This window comes from Dunckerocampus dactyliophorus, chromosome 20 (genome assembly GCF_027744805.1).
Source record: "Dunckerocampus dactyliophorus isolate RoL2022-P2 chromosome 20, RoL_Ddac_1.1, whole genome shotgun sequence".
NCBI lineage: Eukaryota > Metazoa > Chordata > Actinopteri > Syngnathiformes > Syngnathidae > Dunckerocampus > Dunckerocampus dactyliophorus.
In genome coordinates, this window is record NC_072838.1 from 12,438,332 (window position 1) to 12,464,309 (window position 25,978).

General features: G+C 40.9%; 2 protein-coding genes across 2 annotated transcripts; one reads left to right on the forward strand and one right to left on the reverse strand.

Annotated features, from left to right (window-relative positions):
• Positions 1-299: 299 nt before the first annotated feature.
• smap2 (small ArfGAP2) lies at positions 300-18,238 on the reverse strand. The gene is made up of 9 exons (XM_054763640.1): positions 17,663-18,238; positions 8,168-8,301; positions 6,790-6,954; positions 6,658-6,717; positions 6,522-6,579; positions 6,298-6,434; positions 5,456-5,639; positions 5,021-5,385; positions 300-4,278 (listed from the first exon to the last, which is right to left on the reverse strand). Exons 1-9 carry the CDS (start codon positions 17,766-17,768, stop codon positions 4,153-4,155), a joined length of 1,335 nt encoding a protein of 444 aa, XP_054619615.1. The 5' UTR covers positions 17,769-18,238; the 3' UTR covers positions 300-4,152.
• On the forward strand, positions 17,895-24,745 carry trappc3 (trafficking protein particle complex subunit 3). Its single transcript, XM_054763647.1, has 5 exons — positions 17,895-18,640; positions 18,843-18,940; positions 19,994-20,093; positions 22,197-22,379; positions 24,271-24,745. The coding sequence occupies exons 1-5, from the start codon at positions 18,599-18,601 to the stop codon at positions 24,388-24,390; spliced, it is 543 nt and encodes a 180-aa protein (XP_054619622.1). The 5' UTR covers positions 17,895-18,598; the 3' UTR covers positions 24,391-24,745.
• The last annotated feature ends 1,233 nt before the right edge of the window (positions 24,746-25,978 follow it).

A 25,978-nucleotide genomic window follows, 5' to 3' on the forward strand; every position in this document is an offset into this window, starting at 1 on the left:
TTTCAGACTCCTCCGGACCATGCCCAATACAGTTAAACTGCACGTTTTGGTGTGGCCTTTTATTGCGGCCAATCGAAGGCACACTTGCGCAATAATAATGCATCTTGATCATCATCTTGAGCAAAAACAAAAGTGTTGCGTTTCTATTGTTGCTGAGTGTACTTCAAGGGTTATAATTACAAACAGAGATAAGTATACGATCATTGTACTTGTGCTAAAACTTAAAGTAAAGTAAATTCACTTCAAACTGACCCACTTCCTGTCGGGATCAATATGAGACAATGTATTCAAAACCATATTTATTCTTCATTATTCCCACAGAGACGTATATCTTATCTTACACACATTCTTGTGAAGGTAATTATGAAATCTGACAGGCAAAGCATGTGGGGAAAAAAACATAAATATCATCTGAGAACCATAACATCCAATTTATATATAACATTACATTGATAGACAAGTATGACAAATAATACATTCCTCTATTTGCTTGTGTTTTACCAACAAAAGTCACACAGATAACACATTTTTCATCATTTTTGTCCTCGTGATCACTGATGTCAAACATTCAGAATTCGAGTTTTACAATCATGACTTCATGCATTTCGTGAGTGGGGGAAAAATCCAAACAGAATCATGTATTTAATGATGTTTGCTTAAAAAAACCCCAAAAAGTGCTAGTAAAGTTGCGTAGGAAACAACAGACATTCCAAAGATGCAAATTGATATAAAATTTGAGGGGAAAAAAAAGCATCATTTTCTGTTTTCATAGCCTCCATTGACACATCGAAGCCAACAAAAGGACAGGAGGACACACAATCACTGGAAAAACATTCTCTTCATGCAGTTCACCGGAAGCGTCTGATATCATCCCGACCTCCAGTGGAACCTTTTATTTACAGACATTCAGCATCAGTCCCGGCTTTCACCGCACAACGTCACATTCTGTGTGTTTCTTTACATGCAAGTCGTGTGTTTTAAGCGCACAGTGATGCCCCAGTTTTCGTCCTACGAGAGCAAAAAATGCTATAAAAGAAGTGAATGATGCACGACACTGATGCACAACAACATATTGGAATACTATACGATCCTCCAAAAGCTATAGGCTTTATCTTTGGTCTGCCAAAAGAAAATCCAGTTTAGGTCTCTTGTGTACTGCAGATGTTGATTTTGAGAGGAAGTGCTGTGCGCATGAAGCAGAAGATGTTGGAATTTCAGTATTTCGGTAGCAGTCTGACTAGAAAGACAGTATAAATGTCGGAACGTAGCTTTGTGGTGCGTGGAGTTTAAAACCCTTAAGAGATCCTGTGGGCATTGTGGCTGTGTTGAATGAATATACAGTAGGACTAGTAAGCTAGCAATATTTTCAGTTAGAGCACAGAAAATCTGTTTACGACCTTCTAAATATGTTTTTTAACATTACGAGAGCCCTCTAGACATGAAATAACACCCCTGTAGTCACCTTCACACTCGTATTACCCAATATAGTTGATGTAATAACAGAAAATAAGACATTTAAGACATAAAAAAGGACTTGTGCTTGTGTGTGTTGCTCTAAATGCGTTGGCATGGACAGGAAGAGATGTCGGGGGTTCAGTGTTGAGTTTTAGGGTGGTGTGGGTTACGGCCGTAACAGTAGAACATGTTAGGGATTATTGTGCCTCCCTTGTGTTCCCTTGTTTATCGCGGGGGGATAGAGTCCCAAAATAGCCCGCAATAAGTGAAATCCGCGAATAGGCAACTTTATTTGTTTACAACTATTATATAGGCTGTTTTTCTTTTCGAATTTTAATGATCGGTCTACTAGGTTGGACACAGTAAATTATTAAGTGACTCGCGCGTATGCACTGCTCTGACCGTGCCTCGTCCTGGCGCCGTTCAGCTGTATCCTTGTTAAAGCAAATTGCTCCTGCCGTCGTCGGCCTCCTCGTCCTACTCCTTGAACCTAAGATTCATTTAGCCGGTTAGCTGCTGCTTCTTCCTCTTCTATTGTTTATTGCCGGTTAGCAAGCAGCTCATACAGTTCGCTAGTTTGCTAGCAACAGCACAAAGGAGATTGATTGACAACAGCCTACAGTCAAATCAGGACGCAGGACACAATACTTTTGGCTAAGGGTTTTCCCTTAGCCAATAAGGACTGGTATATATATATTTATATTTATATCAATATTTATATTGTCTACTGTGGGTTCTAATATGCTTATACAGGCACGTAAACACATACTGAGACAAGTGGAACTGTACACGTCTCCAACATGAGTATACAACGCCCTCTACTGGTAGCAGTGGTAAATACAATAACAGACACATACAACAGAGCACCGATAGAGCGCTCTAATACGCCACAAGGACACAGAACACAACGCTCTGTTAAAAAATACGCAAGAATCCGCAAAAGGTACACCGCGATGTGGCGAGGGAACGCTGTAATTCAACGCTGTAATTTGTGGCCAAATAAAAACCTGTTGTCCCAGCAGTCAAGTCTGGTGCTTGTGTGTCTCACCAAAGATTACAGGAACATTACTGACACCTAGTAAGTTACCATCTCTTACAGCGGTTTTTGGGAAGCTGCCATATTTTTTGGCCCCGAGGACCTCAAAGAGTGAATTTTGTTTTGACACTGAAGGAAAAAATGAATGTTGCTGCCAATCATTGTAATAAAAATAACATTCAATTATGCCTTCATGTAATGAAAAGTTACGAAAACACACTGGCCTTTAAAGCGTTAGAAGATTGACGTATTTATCGTGGGAAAAAAAAGATAAATATATGATATTTTCACAGCAGTTTTTTGGAAGGTGACATTTTTTGTTATTAGGGTCAAATGGTAAAGAATTTATGAAGGACCTCTTAAGGCTTAAACATGAGATAAACGTTGCCAATGTTGACCGATTGGTGCTAATTTAACTTGAGCTATATTTAACTCAAGCTTTTATTTATATTGAAACTCATTTATTTGACATTTTTAGCATGAGATCAGCCGAAAGAATTCTTTGTGTGTTAAGCTATAACGCATGCCTGTGATGTGCCGGCTAACTCATTAATATGAACAGGAAATGTTGCATAACCTGCCCGGCAACAACACACGAACAAAATGAGCGTATCCCGTCGGACATCGTACAATTTAAGTGGGGTCGTGGGAAAGATGTTAAATTACACTTCATTTAAAAACATTATAAATACATTAAAATTGAAGGAGGAGCAAATTACGACCGAGTATTAGGGCCCCATTGCAAAAAAAAAAGGAAAATCGGAGATTTCGAGAATAAAGTCGTAAATTTACCAGAGAAAACGTTTTGAATTTACGAGAGAGGAAAAGTCGGAATATTACCTTTGCCCAAGGTCACATAAGTCCGCCCTTTACATAGCTGTCTCAGGCAATGCATGTTACGACGAAGTATTAAAATAATCGGAGATTTCGAGAATAAAGTCGTACATTTCCGACAATAAAGTCGTACATTTCTGAGAAAAAACTCTTAATATTACTAGAATAAAGTCGTAAATTTACGAGAATAAAGTCGGAACGTTATGTTGCAGGCACCTTTGGCCTTGGGCACGCGGAAGGGGCGGGGTAAAGACGGCGGAAGTGACAAGGGCGAGACATGCTAATCTGTTTGTGCTCAACCGCTAATAAAATAAATAAAAGCTTGCCTGATGGAAGAGGAAACGACACGATGACACGTAACGTACGACTTTATTCTCGTAATATTATGACTTTTTTTCCCGCGTGAACTTACGACTTTTTTCTCGTAAATTTTACGAATTTATTCCCGTATATTTACGACTTTTTTCTCGTAAATGTACGACTTTTTCCCCCCCTGGAAATTTACGACTTTATTCTCGTAATCTCCGATTATTATTTGCTTTTTATGTGGCCCTGACACTTTGTCGTCAAAAATCAATGCACATAATAAAAAACAAATCTGTGCACCAAGACAAATAACATCCATCCACGTGCGTCTCTGACCCTGTTGCTGCATTGACGGAATGTTCCGAAGGCAAGCGTTGACTTTAGTGAAGCGTGGCCGAGGCAGGAAGTTGACTCAGGAGAGAGGAAGAGGTAGTTGTACTTTGTCTTATTCTGGTCTCCTCCTCCTCCTCCTTGTATTAGAAAAAGCTCACCAGAGTCAAACCCACAAGTCTTGTTTGGGACTATTTCCACACATGTGCCGTCATGTGCGCTGAACTTGGGGCCATGGCGCCTCCTGTGGGTTGACCGCTGTACGCCATCGCGCCGTTGGTGTTGTAGAGATTCATGCCGGACATATGCTGAGTCATCTGAAAGACACAAAACTCACATTTTACTCCCATCAACCACAAGAAATGGAAAATGTGCTAGTAGCACTCAGAATTTGGTACAATTTCGTACTAAAAAAAACACATAGTAATTAGTATTGTATTAGTAATATTATTTTAAGCCACTCTTGTGTTTAAAATGAGATCCAATTAGACCTTTTCGCATGTTTGTTGTCAAAAATCCACTACACAGCTACAAAGACTCGATGCAGCTGGAAGTCAACAACAATCGACAGTAGCAACTCCACAATAATAACGTACGTTAAGCCAACTTCAACATTAAGAACCAGCTTAGTCATATATTTGTGAGATATTATTATTACACCTTTATATTCCATCTATTAGCGGCATTTTCAGTCTAATAGCTTCTCCGAGAACAAACACTCACATAGCACAATCAGAGTTGTGCAACACTTAAATATTGGGGCACGAGGCAAACACACAACAGGAGCATTTTTCTCTCGCTCTCTCACACACGGGTTTAACTTTCACTTTCACTTTCCGGAGGGGCGCGGCAACGTCTATATGGAGTCTGTTTGCTTTCGTTCTGGGCTCGTGCTCATTGATGGTGGACTCCAGCGCTGAAGCCAAATATATTGCTCGTATTTCAATTTATTCTTCAGGTTTTTGATTTATTTGTCTTATTGAATGTTTCCACTTCTTTCTATTCAGTTTTTTTCCCCTATTTTATCACATTTTAATCAAATTTTATGCTAGGACACACCTGTGCAACGCTCCACTGCTGCTGCTGCTGCTGAGCTCCAAACATTTGCTGCTGGGGATGTCCCATCACGCCAGCGCTCTGCTGCTGCTGCATCATTAATCCACTTTGCTGCCGTCCCATCACGCCGTTCTGCTGTGGCACCATCATCGCGTTTTGCTGCTGTCCCGCCATCCCTTCTACGTAAGGTGAGCCGTGTTGAGTCGTCATCAAGCCGTTCTGTTGGACTCCCATCATGCTGTTCTGCTGCTGGCCCATCATAGCGACCTGTGACATCACCATGGCTCCGCCCATCCCACCAGCCTGAGCTAAGGAATGGTAAGAACCGTACGGGTGTGTCGGGTATCCGATTTGGTTCATATACAAACCTAAAGAAGAAAAATCAGACATTAAAAAACAGAACAGTTACATGCAATAATAATGAGGAGGATCTCTCACCGTGATTAGCCGCCATGCTGCTGAAATGCACTGAGGGGGTGGAGCCATACAGGGAGAGAATCGAGTCCTTGGACAGCTTCTTGAATGCACCTTCTGCCTTTTTGGGTGCCGGGTCCAGGAAGAGACTGAGGTTTTCAGGCACAGAGGCGGTCACTCTGCTCTGAGGCAAGAAGGTGGAGGCAGCCTAAAGCAACAGACAGCTTGTTTAGGTCCGAGAATTTCGGTGTACAAGCCACACCCTCTAAATTTAGAGGAAGAAACTGATTTGTACTCATATAAGCCGCACCGCGCACGTGTCCACGTCATGAAAAGGCATATTGTGGAGCGCACGAGTTCGTGAGGACCAGTCGGCTCTTTGTTTGACAGGAGCCAATCATGAGCAAAAAAAACGCACGAGTTTGTCAACCCAATGGAAATTGAAGAAGGTCATTACTCAATACAACAGTCTGACTCACGGTTTCATCTTACAAACAACATTAAACCCATCACACAGCAACTTAACCCTCAAACATTATACCCCAAAAATATACAAACATGCACTAATACGAGTTTAAATGGAAAAATACCCCAACTTGCTGGTGTGTGAAATACGGGCCTTGGCCCAATAAAGGTTGGGAAACACTGCTCTATATGACACCAGTACTCCTACTTAGTTTTAAGGACCTACTGCAAAAACCCAAGTCAAAGATCCCGTATGACTAGAGTGTTCTGCTGTTTGCTGTTGCAAAAATGTTGGTCCCTCCCCAAGTTTTGAACTGAACTTGCTGGTGTGATATTTGCGAGCCCCCAGTTGGATATCCCTGGTACAGTATACAGGAGAGCTATAGTGCGTTTGTCCATACTATGTTCTTTGAGGAGGAAGTGGAAGGATCTGAGAGGGTACTGAAGAGATCCAAGGCAGAGTGTGCAGGGTTAGAACCCGCTGGACTCTCATTAGTAGTGTTTTGCACCCCATTGGACACTGCCGGACTTGGAGCATCTAGGACAGAGAAGATGCATGTTAGTTACGACACACACATCGAGCCATTATGCATACAGGAAGTAGCTCAAGGTGTGTGTATAATACCTAATCCAAGCAAGTCCGTAACACCTTGAGAGTCTGTCTTTGGGCTGACGTCTTTTTTCTATCAAAAAAAAAAAAACCCAATCATAATCAAGGAATGCAGCATTTTTCCATGAAAACCCACAAGTGCCACACTTACCAGTTTCATTTTCTCAAACACAACAGGCTCTTTGGGGATGTTCTCACAGCTCTTTTCTTTCTGCGTGACGAGAACGTAGTTCCTGCGTGTATTATTTATACTAAGTACGCTCCCTGTGAGATGATGACTCACCCTGAGCATTTGGATGTCAATGACGCGATCCATGTACTTCTTCTTGTCGTACTTGTCCCTTATGAAGATCTCTGCAGACTGGTCCGTCTCAGGCCGCAGGAAGCATTCTGGCAGGAACGCCTCGTAGAGACGCTTGGCCTTGGCGTTTCCCATCTCCTGAACACACTAGAGGACAACCGCATCTTTTAGACACATTTAAAAACAGTAGCACACCCCCTTTTTGGCAGTTGGTATGTTTTTTAAGCCTTTTATACCATTTCAAACCCCAAATGTAAATCAAAATACAGTAGAACCCCCACAGTCCAACACCCCAATTTGGGGGGCAATAAAAATATGCCTCAGAAGTCAACAATATCTCATGAGAGCATCTACTCTACAAATGATTTGATTTTTCTGTGGCCTTTTTTTGTGATGCCAACACAAAAAAAGCTAACGTATCATGATAACCATAGAACTGTGGTTGTACCTTAGCAGGTGCGTTCCAGTAATACAGTCATCCCTCGTTTATTGTGGTTGATTGGTTCCAGACAGTAGGAAACCTTATTTATAAACAGAATATTTTTGTAGTTGTAGCATAGAAAACCTGTTTACAACCTTCTAAATCTGTTTTTAACATTATTAGAGCCCTCTAGACATGAAATAACACCATAAATAGTCACCTTTACCCTGGTATTACCCAATATAGTAGACATAATAAGACAAAATAAGACATAAAGAATACTTGTGCATGTGTGTGCTGCTGTAAATGTGTTCCGGTGCTGGGGGAGCTGAGTGGGTGGTGGACAGGATGTGACGCAGGGCGTTTCGATTAGCCCGTTTAAGGGATTATTGTGCCTGTTGTCCAATAAAAGCCTGTTGTCCCGGCGATCAAGTGTGGTGCTTGTGTGTCTCGCTGGACATTACAGCAACATTACTGACACCTAGTGACAAGTGTAAAGTACTACATACTATCACAACGTCTTTCAATGTGTCTTCTAAATGCCTTGCATTTGTATTTTCGTTCCTTCAGCCATTTTTATGCTTGAAAATGCTTAATTATGCAAATAATACGTACAATTTGCTTAAATGTGCGCATATGTTGACTAATAATAGGCTATATAGCTGCAAAATTCGAAGCATGAAGTGGCGAGGGATTACTGGACCTATAAAGCATGACTAGGCGACAGTATCGTGATTCATACAACTTCCCGTTCTCCCGTTTGCTTTGAAATGGTGAGTAATTGTATTTATTATACAGCTGGTATTATTATTATACACGATGGCTTTATGTGTATATGTTAAAATGTTACCTAAAAATGGCCTGTACAGTTAATAAATGTGTTACGAGGTTGTTGTGTTGGCCTTTGGAGGTTCCACTGTCTATGGTGTCGTCCCTGACCTGGACCTGCTCCTGCGTCCACTGGTCCAGGTTGACGGACTTGACTTTGGAGATGTGGACCCCGAGATTTCGATGGATACCGGCGCATCTTATGCAAATAAAGATGCCCAAATTCCACGACGCCCATCTCGGACCTGAAAGACAGAAAGGATTTAGACTTGATGCGGTGTCGAGTGTCTCCTGAGAAGTCACACTGAATAAACAAAGGCGAGGACGATTAGACAGGCTGAAGAACAACGAGGGAAAAAAAATCCATCAAATTAATTTGAGCTCAATTACAGCCTCAGACCTCAATTACCAGCCAGAATTCAGCAGGGAACTCATCTAATCCTGCGTATATCAGGCACTGTCCTGACATATAATAGCATTCAACAGGACAGGTAGCCTATATATAGTCTATATATATGTGTATATAAGACACTGAGTGGAGACACACACAAGCAATCTTGTGTGTGTCACAGCTGCAGGCGCGTGTGTGTGAGGGATGACTTCATAGTCTTTCAGACCACAGCATTAGGTACATCTGCACATAAAATACTACAACCACAATAACACAACAATCTAGCAGCGTCACTCGTTCGCAGTACAAAGACTTAGCATGATATTTGGACATAAGAACTTTAAAAAAATGAATGAACAGGCTGTTTCTTTCACATTCTCTACAGACGTCAACCTCAGCCTTCCTGCAGTGTAGCCTTTTCACCACCAGATGGTGCAAAAGCTTTTACTACTGCTTCCTCAAAAGGCTCCTTATTGGCCGATGAAAGAGGACGTTGTGTTTTTGTGAAGAAGCCTTCCTCTTTCGCCGGTGTCTGAGACAAAATAATAATAGCTTCAAGTCTTGGTTATATTTGGGGCTGTGCTATGTTCAAATAATATGTTTATTTCATGGTGAAATAATCATTCGACTGTGTTTTTAGCATGTCCGGTCATGCAGGCTGACGGTCTGGCTGAAGCATTAGCTTAGCTGTCATGCCAGCTAATAATAGCAGAATTACTGTCTAAATCCTGCTTAACTGCAGCAAACACTTGTTTGGACCCACACAGAAGGATTACGAAATATGTGGAAAGCCCCTGAATGGAGGAATCCCTTTGGCGTCCACATCCTTTTAATGCCTTTCACGTTAACAGTCTGACCTTTTTCTGTTCTCCATACTGAGTTACTTACTGCAGTTTCACACTTTTGCAGCCACCACTGTTTTGATACTGTTTGATTATTTAGCCCTATAATAATAAAATAATCAGTAGATTCAAATGAATAGTGTGAATGCCGAGAGAATGGCATGTAATTCATGCTACTGCAATTTAATTTTAAATTTAAAAATACATAAAAACATTAGGGCTGTCAATCGATTAAAATATTTAATCGTGATTAATTGCATTTTGTCCACAGTTAACTCCTAACTAACCGCATTTAATCACAGACGAAAAAAACTTTTTCATCTATAATAAGTTTATGGCAAACGATTCGATACGGCGATAACCACATCACATTTTATTTAAAGAGATACCAGTTTTGGAAATATGGGTCATTATTTTATTAAAAATTAATATGCAGTTAGAAATCCCCCAGTTTTTTCATGTTTATGTTGTCCCACTTTGTTTGATGGTCCCTGAACGCACCTTCTCCCGTTCCCACACGCCGCACAGATAGATAGTTAGGTAGATACTTCATTCATCTCCAAGGGAAATTGACATAACGGACTACTATACTGTATTTTCACCCGTTTTCTGTCATCTGGTGGATGGTGGTTCTGGCTACTCCGTCCAGCTCCTCCCGGCAGATCCCGAGGCGTTCAGAGGCCAGTTGAGACACACAGTCTCCCCAACGTGTCCTGGGCCTTCCCCCGAGGCCTTCTACCGGTCGGACGTGCTCTGAATACCTCCCCAGGGAGGCATCCGGGAGGCATCCTGACCAGATGCCCAAGCCACATCATCTGGCTCCTCTCAATGCGAAGGAGCAGCGGTTCCACTCCGAGTTCCTCGTGGATGACAGTGCTTCTCGCCCTATCTCTAACGGAGAGCCCAGCCACCGGAGAAAAGTAATTTCGGCCACTTGTACCCGCGATCTTTGAAGCTAAATTTACCGATCAAAATACCCCTTTCTTTCTCCATTTCTGCTCAATATTTGCTCCCGCTTGTAGCACCAAGGTGACCGATGCTTCCTCAAACTACGACGCCGGCCGAGGGTCAAAAAGGACGTGCGCACGTTAATCGCGCGTCAAAAAAAATAGTGCCGTTAAAGGAAACTTCCGTTAACACGTTAATAGCTTTGACAGCCCTAAAAAAAATTAAATATTTTTAATACAAGTCAAAAATAGCAATTAATTATTACAAATATATTTTTCATTTCTATGAATGAAATGACTTAAATCCATCATTTTTTCTATCCATTTTTTAATTGCACAATTAGCAAACACGTTCAAACCAACAAACATTTGCATCTGTCTTGTGATGAATTATCCATCTCACTTATTCAGGGGCAATTCTTTTTGTATTGGTGGATTACTGTGATATGCTGTGATGCAGTGACCAACTTCATCGTCCCTGATGCATTTTTGTTGTAATATTACATTGCGGACGGCATTTCTCGGTTTTAGCATTGTTACTGACAATCACAGAACGTTGCCGTAACATCTGCGCGTGTTCCCCCAAGCGCCAAAGGTCATCTCGAGTGTTTGTAGCAGCCAATTATGGATGTCTGCAGTCCTGATGTTTGGAAAGGTAGCGTGGCAACCACATAAACCCTGAAGGGAGGAGAAGGAGGGGAAGGACGAGGGCTGGAAGGCAATGAGATGACTTTTCACGGTGGACGTGCGGAATGAATCACACCTGCACACTGCGCCACAGCAGCCTCTTTAGTGGCAATCGATGAGGTGTTATGTACTGTTTACTGAAGCCCTGCACACACACACACACACACACACACACACACACACACACACACACACCTCCAGGTGCAGAAATAGTCCGAGAGTAGGAGGACAAAGTCAGAAAATGAATAAAATTTCTAGTCAGTTTTCATGGTTCTATGCATACCATATGCCCAATTTGGTAATATATAACACAAAACCACTGCATTGCTTATAGATTAACAACTACGTAAAAGAGGTGCCTTCATTTGCAAAACACACACTTTACCCATGCTTACACCCTACTGGCTTTTACACACACATACGCACACACACACACACACACACACACACACACACACGAGCATATGGCTAATTAGCCAACATCCCACAAGGATAAACGCTACTTTCAGCAGTTAATCCCGCAGAGTCACAGTGCAGTACTTACAATTACCACACCAGCACATGGCTCAATGAAACGTGCTATCGTGAGGATTTACTGTTATTGACAACGCGCCCTTTCTTGCTTTTATCATCTCTTAGCTATTGTTATGCTTTCTTTTGAAGTTTGGGACGTGATCACCGCTTAATATGCCTCATTTGGTTGTTTTCAGTATTGGTCTGTAACTCTGAGAAGTCCGAACAGCACTATGCAAATAGAAAGTATTACTATATATTATGTATTAGTATTATTATTAGTAAAAACTATATAAATTACTTCTAGAATTTGGATGATCCAAGTGCTGCCAGGGGGCCATTTGTGGCCTGCAGATGACTTTTTATTGGCAGGTGCATTTTACAAATAAAATAAAGCAAAAAGACACAATGTAAAGATGAAAAGCTTAACAGTTGAAGCTAGTCACTAATACTTTTTTGCAACTTTGTTTTTTAGTCTTTTTACAACATGAAACAAATATTTTATTATTAATATGTTATTATTCATATATATTTATTATTCAGTATTCATATATGGAGTATATGGTGGAAAAAGTTGGGACACCCCTGCGTTAGGGTACTGTTCTGGCTTCCGGTGGCTGGTGGGGTCCGACGGCTGGTCTGCTGCTGGTCTCGCCTTCTCTGCTCTGGTGCTCGGCCTCCCCGCGGCTTGGGGGCGCGGCACTCCCTCTCCGGGGATTTGCTGCCCCGCGGGTGTCGGCTGGCGTGGTGTGGTGGGTTGCCTTGCTGCTTGTCCGTTTGCCTGCCAACTTGCTCATTTGCTGGCTTTCCTCCTCGCCTGCTCCTCTGTTTGCCTTGCTAGTAACGTCCTGCCGTTGGGATGGGAGGGCCTGGGGTTTTCTTGCTCCCTAGTGGTCCGTGTTCTCCGTGGCTCGGGATCTGGGTTGAGGGTCTGGGACCCCAGGGTGCCCTACTCCGCTTCGCCAGGGTCCCCTGCGTGGCTTCCGGGTGTCGGGTGGTCAACCACTGTGTGTGTGTGTGTGTGTGCTGTTATTTATTTATCTACTTATTTATTTGATTTTATTCCTTTTAATTCCTTGTCCCCACACTCCCCTCTCTGTTTTCTTTTCTCTTCTTCTCTATCCCCTCCTGCTCCGATTTGGCCGCTCCAAATTTGCGTAACAAAAAAACAAACGTCAAAGTCAAATAAATTCTGTACAACAGGGGAAGTGTGTCTCACACTTTTTCCTGGCAGACCAAATCTGTTGAGAACGTGGGGGTATTTAGATCAACAATACTATCTGCCCTAATGGCTGGACAGGACAAGAAAGAAACAAATTAAATAAAAAAATAAATAAAATGCAAAATAAACATGATCGTCCCTGTTTAATAACTATGTAATACAAATCATGTAACCAACCAGACACTGTAAAACACACATAAGCCACATCATGACTTTATTACAGACTACCACTGCTTCTTTTAGCTATACTCGGAATCAGACCAGCGCCCTGTCACACAGACACACAATTATCCTCCACTTCCATTTCCCAGCACCTAAAGTCCTCCAGGAGGCCTGAAGCTATCCGATGACCCAGCACCGGTCTATGCTAAGCAGATGGATCCTGATGGATAATTTACTTATACGCTCCCTCCATCTGTGTAGCAATGTGACGAGCAGAACTGCCATCCATAAACGATGGGGAAGCCATACATTGTAGTATTGCTAGGGCTGCCAAATGATTACAAATTTTAATCAAATTAATCACAGTTTTCAATTAATTAATCATGACTAATCACGATTTGCAACTATGTGTGAAATATGCCCATTTTTACTGTATTTCATGAAAATAAAGATAAAAAATGAAGGGAACTGAACTCAAGCTATGATACCACACACGTCTGAACATCTATTTGCCAAACACTAGTCTCTTTACTAGTAGCACAACATTTGATACACACTTTAACTGTGTTATTGCAAGCCATGAAGAGTTGCGTTCAAAGACACCACGTAGATGCGTTTTTTGGGATTTCCGAGCATACTTAAATGCATCAAATTGGATTTCCGTAGTCAGACTTACGTTAGCGAGTGGTAAGAGTATCCGCTTGTTGTTTTTCTTTGTCTTTCTGTTTATTTAGGCCACACATACGCGCATAATAACGATATCATTGTGATTTTCGGAGCGTCCCTGAATGCATCTCGCGGTGGTCTCGTGATAATGAGGAAGCGGCGTTCCGAGGCGGACTATGGAGACGTGCATGTGAGTTGGAGATACATATATGCACTGCTGTTGGTGTGTTCGGGTCAGAGTGATGTTCTAAAAGAGCGGCAGACTCTGCGTGACTGTGCGGGGACACTACACGATGCTTCCACCTTGAAGGGAATTAACGAAATAAATCATTTACCTCTGTTAACGCGCTATTTTTGACAGCCCTAATTATTACTCATTTTATTTTTACCATAAGGGCTAATTTGCTCATTGCAGCGTATCACGCGAGTGTACACGCAAGTAAATACGCTAATCTTCTGCTGTGTCACCCTCTCCTTGTGACTCAGGGCGCACACACCTTGTGTAAAGGGAAAATCCTTGCTGGGACCTGACTGGATAAGACACGTGAGCGGGCGGCGCTTTGGCAGGGGGCCATGACATCAGCAGGTGATATACTGTATATCACCATGGCAACAGACGCCAGCGCAAGAGGACTTTTCTGACAGTAACCTTACGAAGTGACGTGTACTAGTGGTAATGCCACATAGATGCACCTTCGTAAGGAACTACCACAAAACAAGTAACCCTTACAAAACACTTTGTGTGAGCTTTGTGGCTTTGCGCACATTGCTGTGTTGCCACTTCCTCTTTAAACACCCCGAGGGATGCAGGTGCTACATGTCAGAGTAAACAAGATTACGGACGAAAAGAGGAGCCGTGTTGAGAGGTGGACGATGAATGCTTTCGGAGCGTGCGCGTTGTATTATGTGTGTGCATGTAGAATCCTCATCATAAAATACACTCAAGTGCTGCACGCTTGGATGCACTTTTCATTGCACGGAAAGCAAAGCTGACAGAAATAAGGAAGTGTGACATACTTGTCAGTCAAGTGTGTGCGTGTGCGTGTGTGTGTGTGTGTGTAGGTGTACAGGTGCTGTTTTTCCCCTAATCTTCTCTGTCATCTAATAACACCCGACTTAACGTGTCAGGAGTCACAAGGCTAAATAATGCACTGCATTGCAAAATGACGTTCGATTCCCTTCCATTGCCAGTAATGTGGAACCTTCCAAAGTCCAACACACCAAAAGTGGTCAAATTTGGAGTTCAAGCCAACATTTTGTGAAAAAAAAATCCTGAAAAGTCACACAAAACTTTGGAGTTAACACAGCAGCAAATCTCATGAGTGCTGCATGACTTTTTTGTGATGCCATTACAGGAGCGTGTCTGAATCCCCCCGGTTCCCACCTCCCCTTCACTCCTCCGCTACCTTTCACCCCCCCCTTATAGCAGCGTCCTGATGTATAACTCCTTCTAAGGCCAAGTCCATTTGACCTCCTGCTTTTCGTGCACTTGTTGGCAATGTAATTCACTTTCTTTACCTGCACCGTCCACTGAGGATTCCCTACAACCCCGTTCACGTACACCGAGTATCAATACATTTTCGTCTTTTGCTCACACTAAGGTGCCTGCATTTTGGAGTTGCCAATCCCTGCCAGAGGGAACCAGTGAACGGTGGAACCGTGGAACCAGAAATGTGACATGAGGAAGGGTGTGGCTTCTCAGTACAATATTACTACATGGTTATTAACTCATTCAATCCCAGCCATTTTTCAAAACACAACCCTTTCAGTACAGTTTTGACTGATCTTTCAAGGCGCACAGAATATTGTGTTCTATGGCTACATAAACACGGAACCTAACAAAAGAAAGACTAGACTCGCGTCTTTCATCAGAAAAAAAAAAAGTTTGTTTCTACCTTTTTCCGTTCTTTAGTAATCAGCAGTAGAACATCGGTAAGTTTCCCGACTAAAAAAGGGAGAAAATCAGCTTTTTGTAAAAAGACGCATGTCAAGCATAGCTTTCACTTTGACGCAAATATTTTAGTGCTTTTGGGACATCTAAACAACTATACCAACATAAACAACACAAAAGAGGGGTTGTTTTACATCAAAATAAAATGTATTTTCAAATATAACACCATGAACCATTTATCATTTTCACATTTGTGTGTATGGGTTAAAATTTTCCCTGCAATGCGTAACCCTCTGCACGCTACACTCCTCCACGTTCTCCCACTTCCTCCTTGCTGTCATTTGTGTTTTTTCCATTCAAATTCACAATGCTGAGCCCTTATCAAATGCACTTCTGCCACCTCGTGGCCGTTTTTTATGGCTTAAAACTCCTCTAAAAGTGACATCCATTTGTGTGCAATTGCGTCATCGCCTCTTTTCGCCTCTCGCGCAAACAAACAAAAAAGACGTATAAGTACGTCTTTGGGATCGGGCGTTCGGGATTATAAAAAAGTAGAAATACGTCTTTGGTATTGAAAGAGTTCATTCGTTCCAAAAGGTCTGGCGAAAGCCACAAGGTACAAAAAACAATTTTTCCCTTACAAAATAAAAATCCAATTCAACTGTTTCAGACACCCAAAAATATGATCAAAAATATATTTCACTAGTTTTACATACAAAATAATTATTAGTGACAAATGGATGGAAGTTATTGTTGATGCGGACTTCCCATACAGCCTGACAAGATCAAATTCAATAGTGTTTCTCACCTTCTTTATCAAATTGCTGGCACTCGCAACTTTCTTTGGCCCCGTGGTGGGTTATTTAGCAGTCACTGAATGAAAAATGCGCTGACAGCGAGTCAGCAAGGCGTAGGATGATGCTTTCTTTGGACACTCGATTTCACAGCACAATAGGGCCATACGTGCAATAGTGTACGAAAACAGAGACCGCGTATGAAAACCGAGGCAAAATGTTCGACAAAAACCGAGTTATTAGTCAGCTGTTTGCTTTATCATGCAGTGATTCACTTCCTTTTATACTTGTAGGACGGTTCTGAATGTGAAAATATTGTTATAAGTTGATAAAGGGTTTATGATGGCGACAGTTTGACCCTGGAACAGAGCAACTTGAACGTCTAAGCAAGCATCTACGAGCAGATTCTTCAAGTTTCACTGTGCAATACGCAATCGGCCCTTGCGATGAACACTGAAAAGCCATATTATTAGGTACACCTGTACAGACAACAAACAAGACACGGTGCTGTGAATGTTATCATTCCCGGCATGCATATCCGGCCTTAAAGTGGAAATGTAAGCCAAAAACTAATAAATAAATCACAACATTAAAGCACTCAGAAGCCTGCTTGATGATTCTCATGAAATATCAATGAGGTCGGCAACTCGTATGAGCCTATTCGAGCATTAAAGCAGGTAAATAACGGCAAAGAAGCACACACACGACTGCACCTGAAACCTGCTTACTCATGCCACCATTCATAATATTCTAGTCAGAGCGTCTTCCTTTGCAGGGATGACTTTCACTGGACAATTTATGGCCAAGCAGGAAGTGCTGCTAAGTAGCGAGGAAGGGTAAAAAGTGCTTGTTGGACTGTGGAATCATTGCCCTCAAAAGGCCTCAAAGCGCCATTTAGTTAGACTGTTCTGCACAAAAGTATTTGGACAGCCCAAAGGTAGGCTACCGCTTTTCCAGGAAGGCTTTTTTGTTCATCCCAAAGGTCCTATGATGAGGCTGAGGTCATGGTTCTTGCATTCTTCCACACTAAACTCATCCAAGCATGCCTCAGTGCCTTTGCCAAAAGGTTTCAAAGTCTCGCCCAACCCCGGGTTTGATTAACTTCATAAGAGATGCGTTCCATTACTTTTTCCGACATATTTCCCTGACTTGTTTCCATTTAGCTTCCCTGTTTGTGTCCAAAACAAGCTCTCAAGTGTGGAAAAACAGGTTTAGCAAATAGCTGAGGACGTAGTTCAGTGAAAGGTTGACAGTGAAGGACTTCATGTAATAAAACGTGCATGATATTATGACATCACAGCGTGTCCTATTGCTGGTGTATTTGTACTTAGAATCAGGATGTTTCCGCATCTGCACCGACAAACACTAATATGTCCCCGTATTCCAGTTTTTTGGCCACATGAGGAGCATGCATGCCTTCATTTTCTCCTCATGGAGCATGCGTGTGCACCTTCCGAGCATAAGGATTGCAGGTACCGTACAATGACCCACCTTTTGATTCGCAGTCCGCGCAGAATTTGTTCTCCTCCAACGCCAGCAAAGAGTTGAGCACCGACTGATATCGGTCGACGTCTTTCACAGATTTGCCCGTCATCATTGCGCAACAGTTGACCTCACCTTCAGTCCACAGCAGCTACACCACTGCACAGTCCGTGTATTCTCAGATAGCCCTTATTCTGTTTGATTTACTGGAAGCGGTGAGTTGCAGACTGGCGCTGCTCCTTCCTCCTCCTCTTCTCAAGCCACGATGGATGATAACGATGAGGATCCTCGCCTTTAGCTCAAACAGCATGCAGTTTAGTGGAGGTGCAAAGGCTGTAGTCCCATTAAAGATGTGTACAAAATGCAATTCCTGGAAACGATTTAAAATAAAGAGCAGACGCAAAACGCGTACCTGTGATCCATCACTGAAAAACCATCCACCTTCACTCGCTCTCGCCCTTCTTCACTATAAATATGTAATTGATCAACACAGCAAGAGACAAGATTATTCCAACGCTGCTCTTCCCCGCTTTAACATAATAAATAATTAAGCTTCTTTTTTGCAGGCTAGATTACCTATACTGCCACCCTGTGGTCACTTGAAGTGTGGCACGCTTGTTGTGCTTCCTGTATGTTCTTTCTGAACGATACACGGCGGTGTTTTAGACCTACTGTATACCAAGATGCGGAAGTGTCTTAGATCTGTCTTGGAAATATGTATTTATCTTCAAAATAAAATCTGCACAACCGACAAACTTTCCTCATATTGTTTGTTCAATTGCAGTGAAGAACCGGAAGTTGTTCATACTTAGCACTCGCTTGAGAGATGCTGGCGAGCGACAGCGGTTGCTAACACGGAAATAGATACAGCGCTGATCATTAAACATAGAGGAGGATAAATATCGAGTTAGCAAACTTCTGTGTGATTCTGTAACCGTTTCCACAATGTCCCGGCAATCCAGCCGCCCAACTGACAGCAAGAAGATGGTAGGCCACTCTTACTAAAGGATAACCGTTGCTAAGTTAGCTAGCACTGTGCTAATGAGAGCAGCTGTGACAGGAAACACCACGTAGCTAAATAATAGCACTGCGTGGTTCGTACGTAAATGATCGGCGAATGCATGTACTTGTACATACATAGCAATCCTTTTAATTTAGCTTGTCAGAACTAATATGCAGTTTCTCGTAGAATTCAGAGCTGTTCACGTTGACGTATGGAGCCCTGGTCACACAATTATGCAAAGACTATGAGAATGATGAGGAGGTCAACAAACAACTGGACAAAATGTGAGTTTCCGCCACAACACTTTTCTTAAAAATGTACAGCTTGAAGCCTCCTGTTGTGATAGCAATGCACAACTTCTCTGTTCTATCAAGATAAAGTAACCGACCATAAAGAGCTAAAAAGCGTCATCCTTTACCGTTTCTTAAGATCCTACAGAAGCACAACATATTACCAACTGACCTGCCGCAATATGATAAATATAAAGACATTCAGAATGTTGTTTTATGTGTTATATGTTTTGGACTTGCTTAATTATTTTTCAGTTTTTCTATTAAATTCTATCAAAGTTGGCCGTCCGCTGTCCTTTCAGGACCTCCCTGGTGTCAAATAAAGATAGTGATAATAATTTGTTAAAAACGTAAGCACATGGCCCTGAACATGGTGTGTGTGTGTTTGGGAAAAAATGATTCCGGAGAATAGCAATCTCAAGCATGTAAGTCTGGATTCACATTTTTTGCAGATTCGTGCGGCCGTAGATCTGGATGACACTTTTTTGACCATTGACTTAATATAGAAAAATGTTAATGAGATAAGATTTACAGTATATGTTTTTTATTTTATTTTTTACGCATTTTTATTGAATTTGCAAGAGTATTATTTAAAATAATGCTAATTATAACTATAACAATTACTTAATTGTTTCATTGCTATTTTTACAGTTTGTGTTTCTTTTTAAAAATATGATTTCATGAGAATATACTTGGAAGAATACTAGCCTGTGCTATGAAATTAAGGTTGACTTAACTGAAATTGTTGACTAAAAAGATACAAACAAATATTAAAAGTGTATTTAATATCGATTATTATTAACAACAAATCTCCAGAAATGTTGGAACAGCTCATAACAGTTTGCCTCATGTTTCCTGGCTTTAGATGTCAGTGTTGTTCAGTCTGCCAGCACATCAGACACCATGCTAGTGTCTTGGAATCATGACTTGTAGAGGCTTATTGTCTCATGCCAAGTGTTAGAACCAAGAATGTGTCCAATTTCATTACAAGGAAATGCGGCCTTTCTCTTATTTTCTCTCTTTGTGTGCCTCCCTCGCTTTTATAAGGGGTTACAACATTGGAGTGCGTCTCATCGAGGACTTCCTGGCACGCTCCAGCGTCGGCAGGTGTCAGGATTTCCGAGAAACGGCCGATGTCATCGCTAAGGTAATTGGACGGTTCCAGGCTAATCAGAGCGTGACGGTGGACATCCACCAAAGTGGAGGGCGAGAGGGTAGATAAATCTGATTATAGAGAGGCAACTTGATGAAACGTCTTTGTAAAAAAAAAAAAAAAAAAAAAAAAAAAAGAGCGAAGAAAAAAGTTTGAATGAGTCTGTTAAAGATGAGTGACTCTTTGGGAGTCTCACTGAAATTCAACTTATACACATCCTGTAGGCGAGGATTAGAATGGAGCTTTACTGTCCTCACATTCACATTTTTCCACAAAAAGGCATAAAACAAGACAAAGACTAATGGTCATGAAATAAAATCATTTTAATAGATTTTTTTTTTTTTTTTTTACCAGCGTTAACCTAAATCATATACTGTATAAATACAGAGCAACAAATAATTAAAAAACAGAATAAATAAAAGGGTCATGCAATTAATGAATATGTTTTATATATTTATTTCAGGTTACCGTAAATTACAGTGTATATGCCGCACCCACTAAATTTAGAGGAAAAACCAGATTTGTACATATGTAAGCTGCACCGGTGTATAAGCCACACGTGTCCACGTCATAAAATGGCATATTGTGGCGCACGCGAGTCCGTGAGGACCAGGCAGCTCTTTATTTGAAAGAGGCCGATCGTGATCTATGAGAAACCTCACGACGAGCTTGTCAACAACCCATTGGAAATTGCAGGAGGTCATTACTCAATATAACAGTCTGACTCAGTGTCCTCTTTGAGACAACACTAAACTCATCACACAGCAACTTAACACTCAAAAGGTATACCTAGTATATATACAAACATGTACCAATGTATTACAATTGAGCATAGCATTTCATTGGAGGACAAGCAGCATAGAAAATGGTGCCCCAATCGCAGTGCCCCAATGAATGCGTTGCTCAGATACAATGCATTATGGGAAAACTTTAAAAGAGTTTGGGTTTTTTCCATTGTAAACTTGTATTGGTACATGTTTGTATATTTATTAGGTATACCTTTGTAGTGTTAACTTGATGTGTAAAGAGTTTAGTGTTGTTTGTAAGATGACACCCTGTTACATTGTTATACTGTTTTTTATATATATATATATATATATATATATATATAATGACCTCCTGCGACTTCCAGTGGGTTGACCGGCTTGTTGTGAGTGCACTGATAGCTTGTGATTGGCTCCTGCCAAAGAAAGAGCTACCGTTTCCTCACTGACTTGTGAGCGGCACAGTATTTAAACAATTAGTAGTAGATCTGACATAAAGGAGATGTCACAAGTATAGAATTTAGCCATAATTTAGCCGCACCGCTGTATAAGCCGCAAGGTTCAAAGTTTAAGAAAGCAGAATTTACAGGATATTTACCATTTTGATTGATAGATGGACAATGTAATAAATTCACTTAAAAAAAAATTGTATTTGAAATATTTAATTCATTATATTAATTTTGGCACAAGATCCATACATAACATTTTTTTTTTTTAATGGGATGGGAAAATCTGCCTGTCTGAATGTTCTGAGCTGATAAATGCTCCCCAGTGGATTTTAGCCATTGTGACTCAACAGCGCCTGTGCTGTCTGTAGCCAAGTTGTGCACTCTATTTTGCCTCAATTGCTTCAAGACATGATTAGTCAACAATAAATTCTGTAGAATACATTTGTTCTTATGGACAAGACGTTCAACATGTTCCTGTTTCCATGTCCTGTGAAACACATGTTCCTGCCTCACTTCCTTCCTTCGCCGTCATGTTCTGTAAAGTCTTCCTTTATGACCCCAGGAAAAAAAAAAAAAGGCAAAACAGCAACCGTGTGTCCAATCCTCCATCTGTTTTCAGTGTGTGAACAGACAGCCACAGCAGTGACAGGCAAAAGCAACAAACATTTTACAGATCATAAAGAGTGCAGAACTCCATAGTGCAACTATTTTCCATGTGTATGCATTTAAGCACGAGTGAGCGGCTCTGCTGTGTGACACTTGACAGCGGCAAGACTTCCTCAAGCTGCCTCATTTACCCAAATTTCCACCATGGCATAAGAGATGACCTTTTTCATACAGAGGTACAGAGATAATGTTTGCTTATCACTTCTTCTTTGACCCAGGTCGCGTTTAAGACGTACCTCGGCATCACCCCCAGTGTGACCAACTGGAGCCCGGCAGGAGATGAGTTCTCCCTCATGCTGGAGAACAACCCGCTGGTGGACTTTGTGGAGCTGCCCGACAACCACAGCACGCTGATCTACTCCAACCTGCTGTGCGGCGTCCTCAGAGGAGCCCTGGAGATGGTAACATCCTATAACTCAGTAGCTAAACATTGACAGTATTTCAGGGTAGAAGCAACACATTCATGAGTATAATTCCCATGAATGTATTTGAAAGAAAATGTACTAGGAAAGAAATATCTGACAGAGACAAGATTTCTGTTAGAACTATATATTTAAAAATTTGTAAGGTATTGTGAAAATGTTTTCAAATATCCAGACATTTCCAGTAGTATTTTTTTATCGTAATATTTTTGTTGTATATACAGTGATTCTTATAAGACAATTATCATAGGCTGAATTCCTGTTTGTACTATTTGGCAAACAAGTTGGGTAATAAATAAAAACTTTGGGTAATAAATGCAGGATTTCTGAAGTAGAGAAATTACTGTATGAAATATAAACAAAAATAGTTTTAAAAGTGCAGTTATTCTATTTAAAAAATCCAGCTCATTTGCTCTTTTAACTTGGACTTCTCAGCATTTGAATGTACCTGATTTCAACCCGGAATGTATCAAGGCTGGCATCATGGGAGCCAAGAGTGAGTTTAATTCATTCTTTTTTTTAAATGACCTTAAGTTAAAATATACTTTTTAATACAGTGGTTTTGAAAGTCCAGCCAGGGGGCCATTTGCAGCCACAGCTAATTTTGTATTGACCCGCAGCATTTTTAAACAATTAACAGTTGTAATGTTCGAAGATTTTACACTAATATTTGCTATTTGTTTTGACAACTATAACACAAACTGTGTTTCCTTTTTGAAATATATTTAACTTGTTTGCACATTGTGTTGGGTTTAATGTGTTTATTTTTTCTGAATGTAGCTATAGTTTTTTATTTGTAAATGTCTTTCTAGTTTTTATATTTCTTTCAAAGCAGTCCTACTTTACTAATTTTAAATTTTGTATTTTGTTGTTATTATTGGGAAACCTGAAAAGTGGCTAACATGATTGGAAGTAGAAGATGACCACCACCTTTTAAAAGCGCATTACTGCCACCTACTGGACTGGAGTGCAGCTGTTATGACCACAATTTTCAGCTGTTCAAAGTTAGGATGTATTTTTTTTTTTTCTTTAGTTTGACTTTTAGAAATATGCACGTCCTGTTTTTTTTTCCTGCTCTTGTGTGGTTAACTCATTCAATACGAAAGGTGTACTTGTATTTGTACGTTTTTATAAACCCGAATGCCCGCTCTCAAAGATCGTATTTATACGTCTTTGTGCATTTAATCAGAGCTAGGCATGGATCTTTTGTATGTAAAAACACACTCGACAGTAAGGAGGAAGTGGAAGAGCATAGAGAAGTGTAGCGTGCAGAAGCTTACGCATTGTAGGGAAAGTTTAACGCATACATATGCACACGCGCACGCGTGCACACATGCATTTGAGTTCCAGATGTGAAATTGTAACCCTTTTTTGGGTTGTTTATGTTGTAGTGCAGTTATTTCGATATTTCACCCTCACAAAAGCAAAAAAATTTGTGACAAGGTGAAAGTTATGCTTGAAATGTATCTTTTCACAAAAAGAGGTTTTTCTCCCCTTTTTTTTTCTTGGGAACTGATATTTTCCTGAAACTTACCAGTGTTCTACTGCTGATGGCTAAAGAACGGAAAAAGGTAAAAACAAACCTTTTTTTCCCGATGAAAGATGGGAGTTTTTTTTCTTTCTTTTGGTAGGTTCCATGTGTATATAGCCATAGAAAACAATTTTCTGCGTGCCTTTCTGGGTACTGAAGGCGTTCTCTTTTGAAAAATGGCTGGGATTGAATGAGTTAACATATCGTTTTGTCACAAAGCTAGAAGGAAGGAATCTATGACTAGAGACATCTTTCACGCTTCCAATTTCATTTATGAAATCGTGGTTCAAGTACAATGATGCTGATTATAAACTTTTTTTTTTTTTTAAACAATTTTAGGTCCAGATGGCTGTCGATGTGAAATTTGTCCAGGACACACTGAGGGGAGATAATATGACAGAAATCCGTATGAAGTTCATAAAGAGGATTGAAGAAAACCTTCCGGCAGGGGACGAGTGACAACTTTTTTTTTTCCTCCGGAGGACACTTAAAAACTGAACGGACAAATAAACTAGAAGAAGACACACTGAAACCCAACACGGTGTGGCCCATCTACCCTCAATATACACAACTATGGATTACAACAATCCTTAGTCAAGTGTACAGCAGGCGTTTTTTTCCCCACCTATTTCTTTTAAGTTGCTTCATTCTGAAACAATTATTGAAGACATTTTTATTTTGCTGTACTAGACTGGATACTTACAAAAAATATGAATGTTTTATGTCATCATGTGCATTTTCTTTTTTTTTTAATGTTCATATTGCTGCCGTGTTAAATTAATGATGTATATGATAATAAATACAGCATATTTGATTTGTTCTGCGTGTTATTGATCGAAACCAGGTTGTATATGCGCTAACACACAAGGTTCAGTGTACTGATACAGTGTTGACCCCTGTTCCCCTTTAGAGTCCTGCAGGGGAGGCAAACAATAACACGTGTGTAAGGGTAGTGCTTGGCTCTGGTTGTCACACCTGTGAATGGCTTTAACAGGAATTAATGGACAAACTTCCCATTTAGATGCACTGCACACCTTGCCAATAACTGCAAACAGATGGCTTGTCACACACTCAGATAAACACACATGCATCCATAAACAAACAAATCACATTAGAAGGAAACACAGGCTTTATTCCTCCAGAGTATTTATTTGCTTTTGTCTTTTTTTTTTTTATTCTTTGAAACGTAACCCTTAAAATAACCACTAGAGGGCAGTGTTCACATGACATTTCTCAGCCGTAAGCGTGATTGTTCACGAGCAAACAGCAGGAATCTGGCCTACTTTGCATTTCTGGCCGTTGAAAAATACTTTGGGAGCATTACAGTGCCTTATTTGAAGGAGTTTAAGCTTGAGCTGCCAGAGTACATAAATCACAGGATACAATTTCAGCTTTTGAATATGGAAAGACCAAACAATCCGTAGCGGGTGGCCGGTGCCAATATGTGGACTCTAAAGCCTCATCCCACTCCTATCTGCACTCGTTTCAGAGGATAAAGTGAGCGTCGTCAGCGTGCAGTAAACCCTGTGGGCCATTAGGTGAGCTCTCAGCGCATTACGTGCACATATCCCAGCACCCTGAGGGCCCGTGATGTGGATGTTGGATGGAGAGCCGACAGGAAATAATTTTTGTGCAGAAGCCTGATGTAAATGACCTAGCAGAATTAGAGATGTATACCTGAGAGATGGACAGCTGGCTTTGTTTACTTGTGTAAAAACCTTCTATCACTCTACCATATGCTTGCACGAATAGGATTTGATAAATCCACACATGTGGTATACTTAGTCTCTTTCTGTCACTTTTGAGGCACTTTAGTCCCCTCTAGAGCCATAAGGAATAGCTTATTTATATCTATTGTTTCTCTTGCTGTCTCCGTTTTCATCTTTAACCACACACAAGCACAGCAAAAGATGTTTTCTCTCCCTCAGACATCTTTTTCACTGACAAATACTGGCTTATTCCATGTTATTAAAGTGTCCTGTCAATATTGCTTATCTTTTCTTTTAATATTTATTTGTTGTAGCTTTCATTATTTTCCATAAAACTG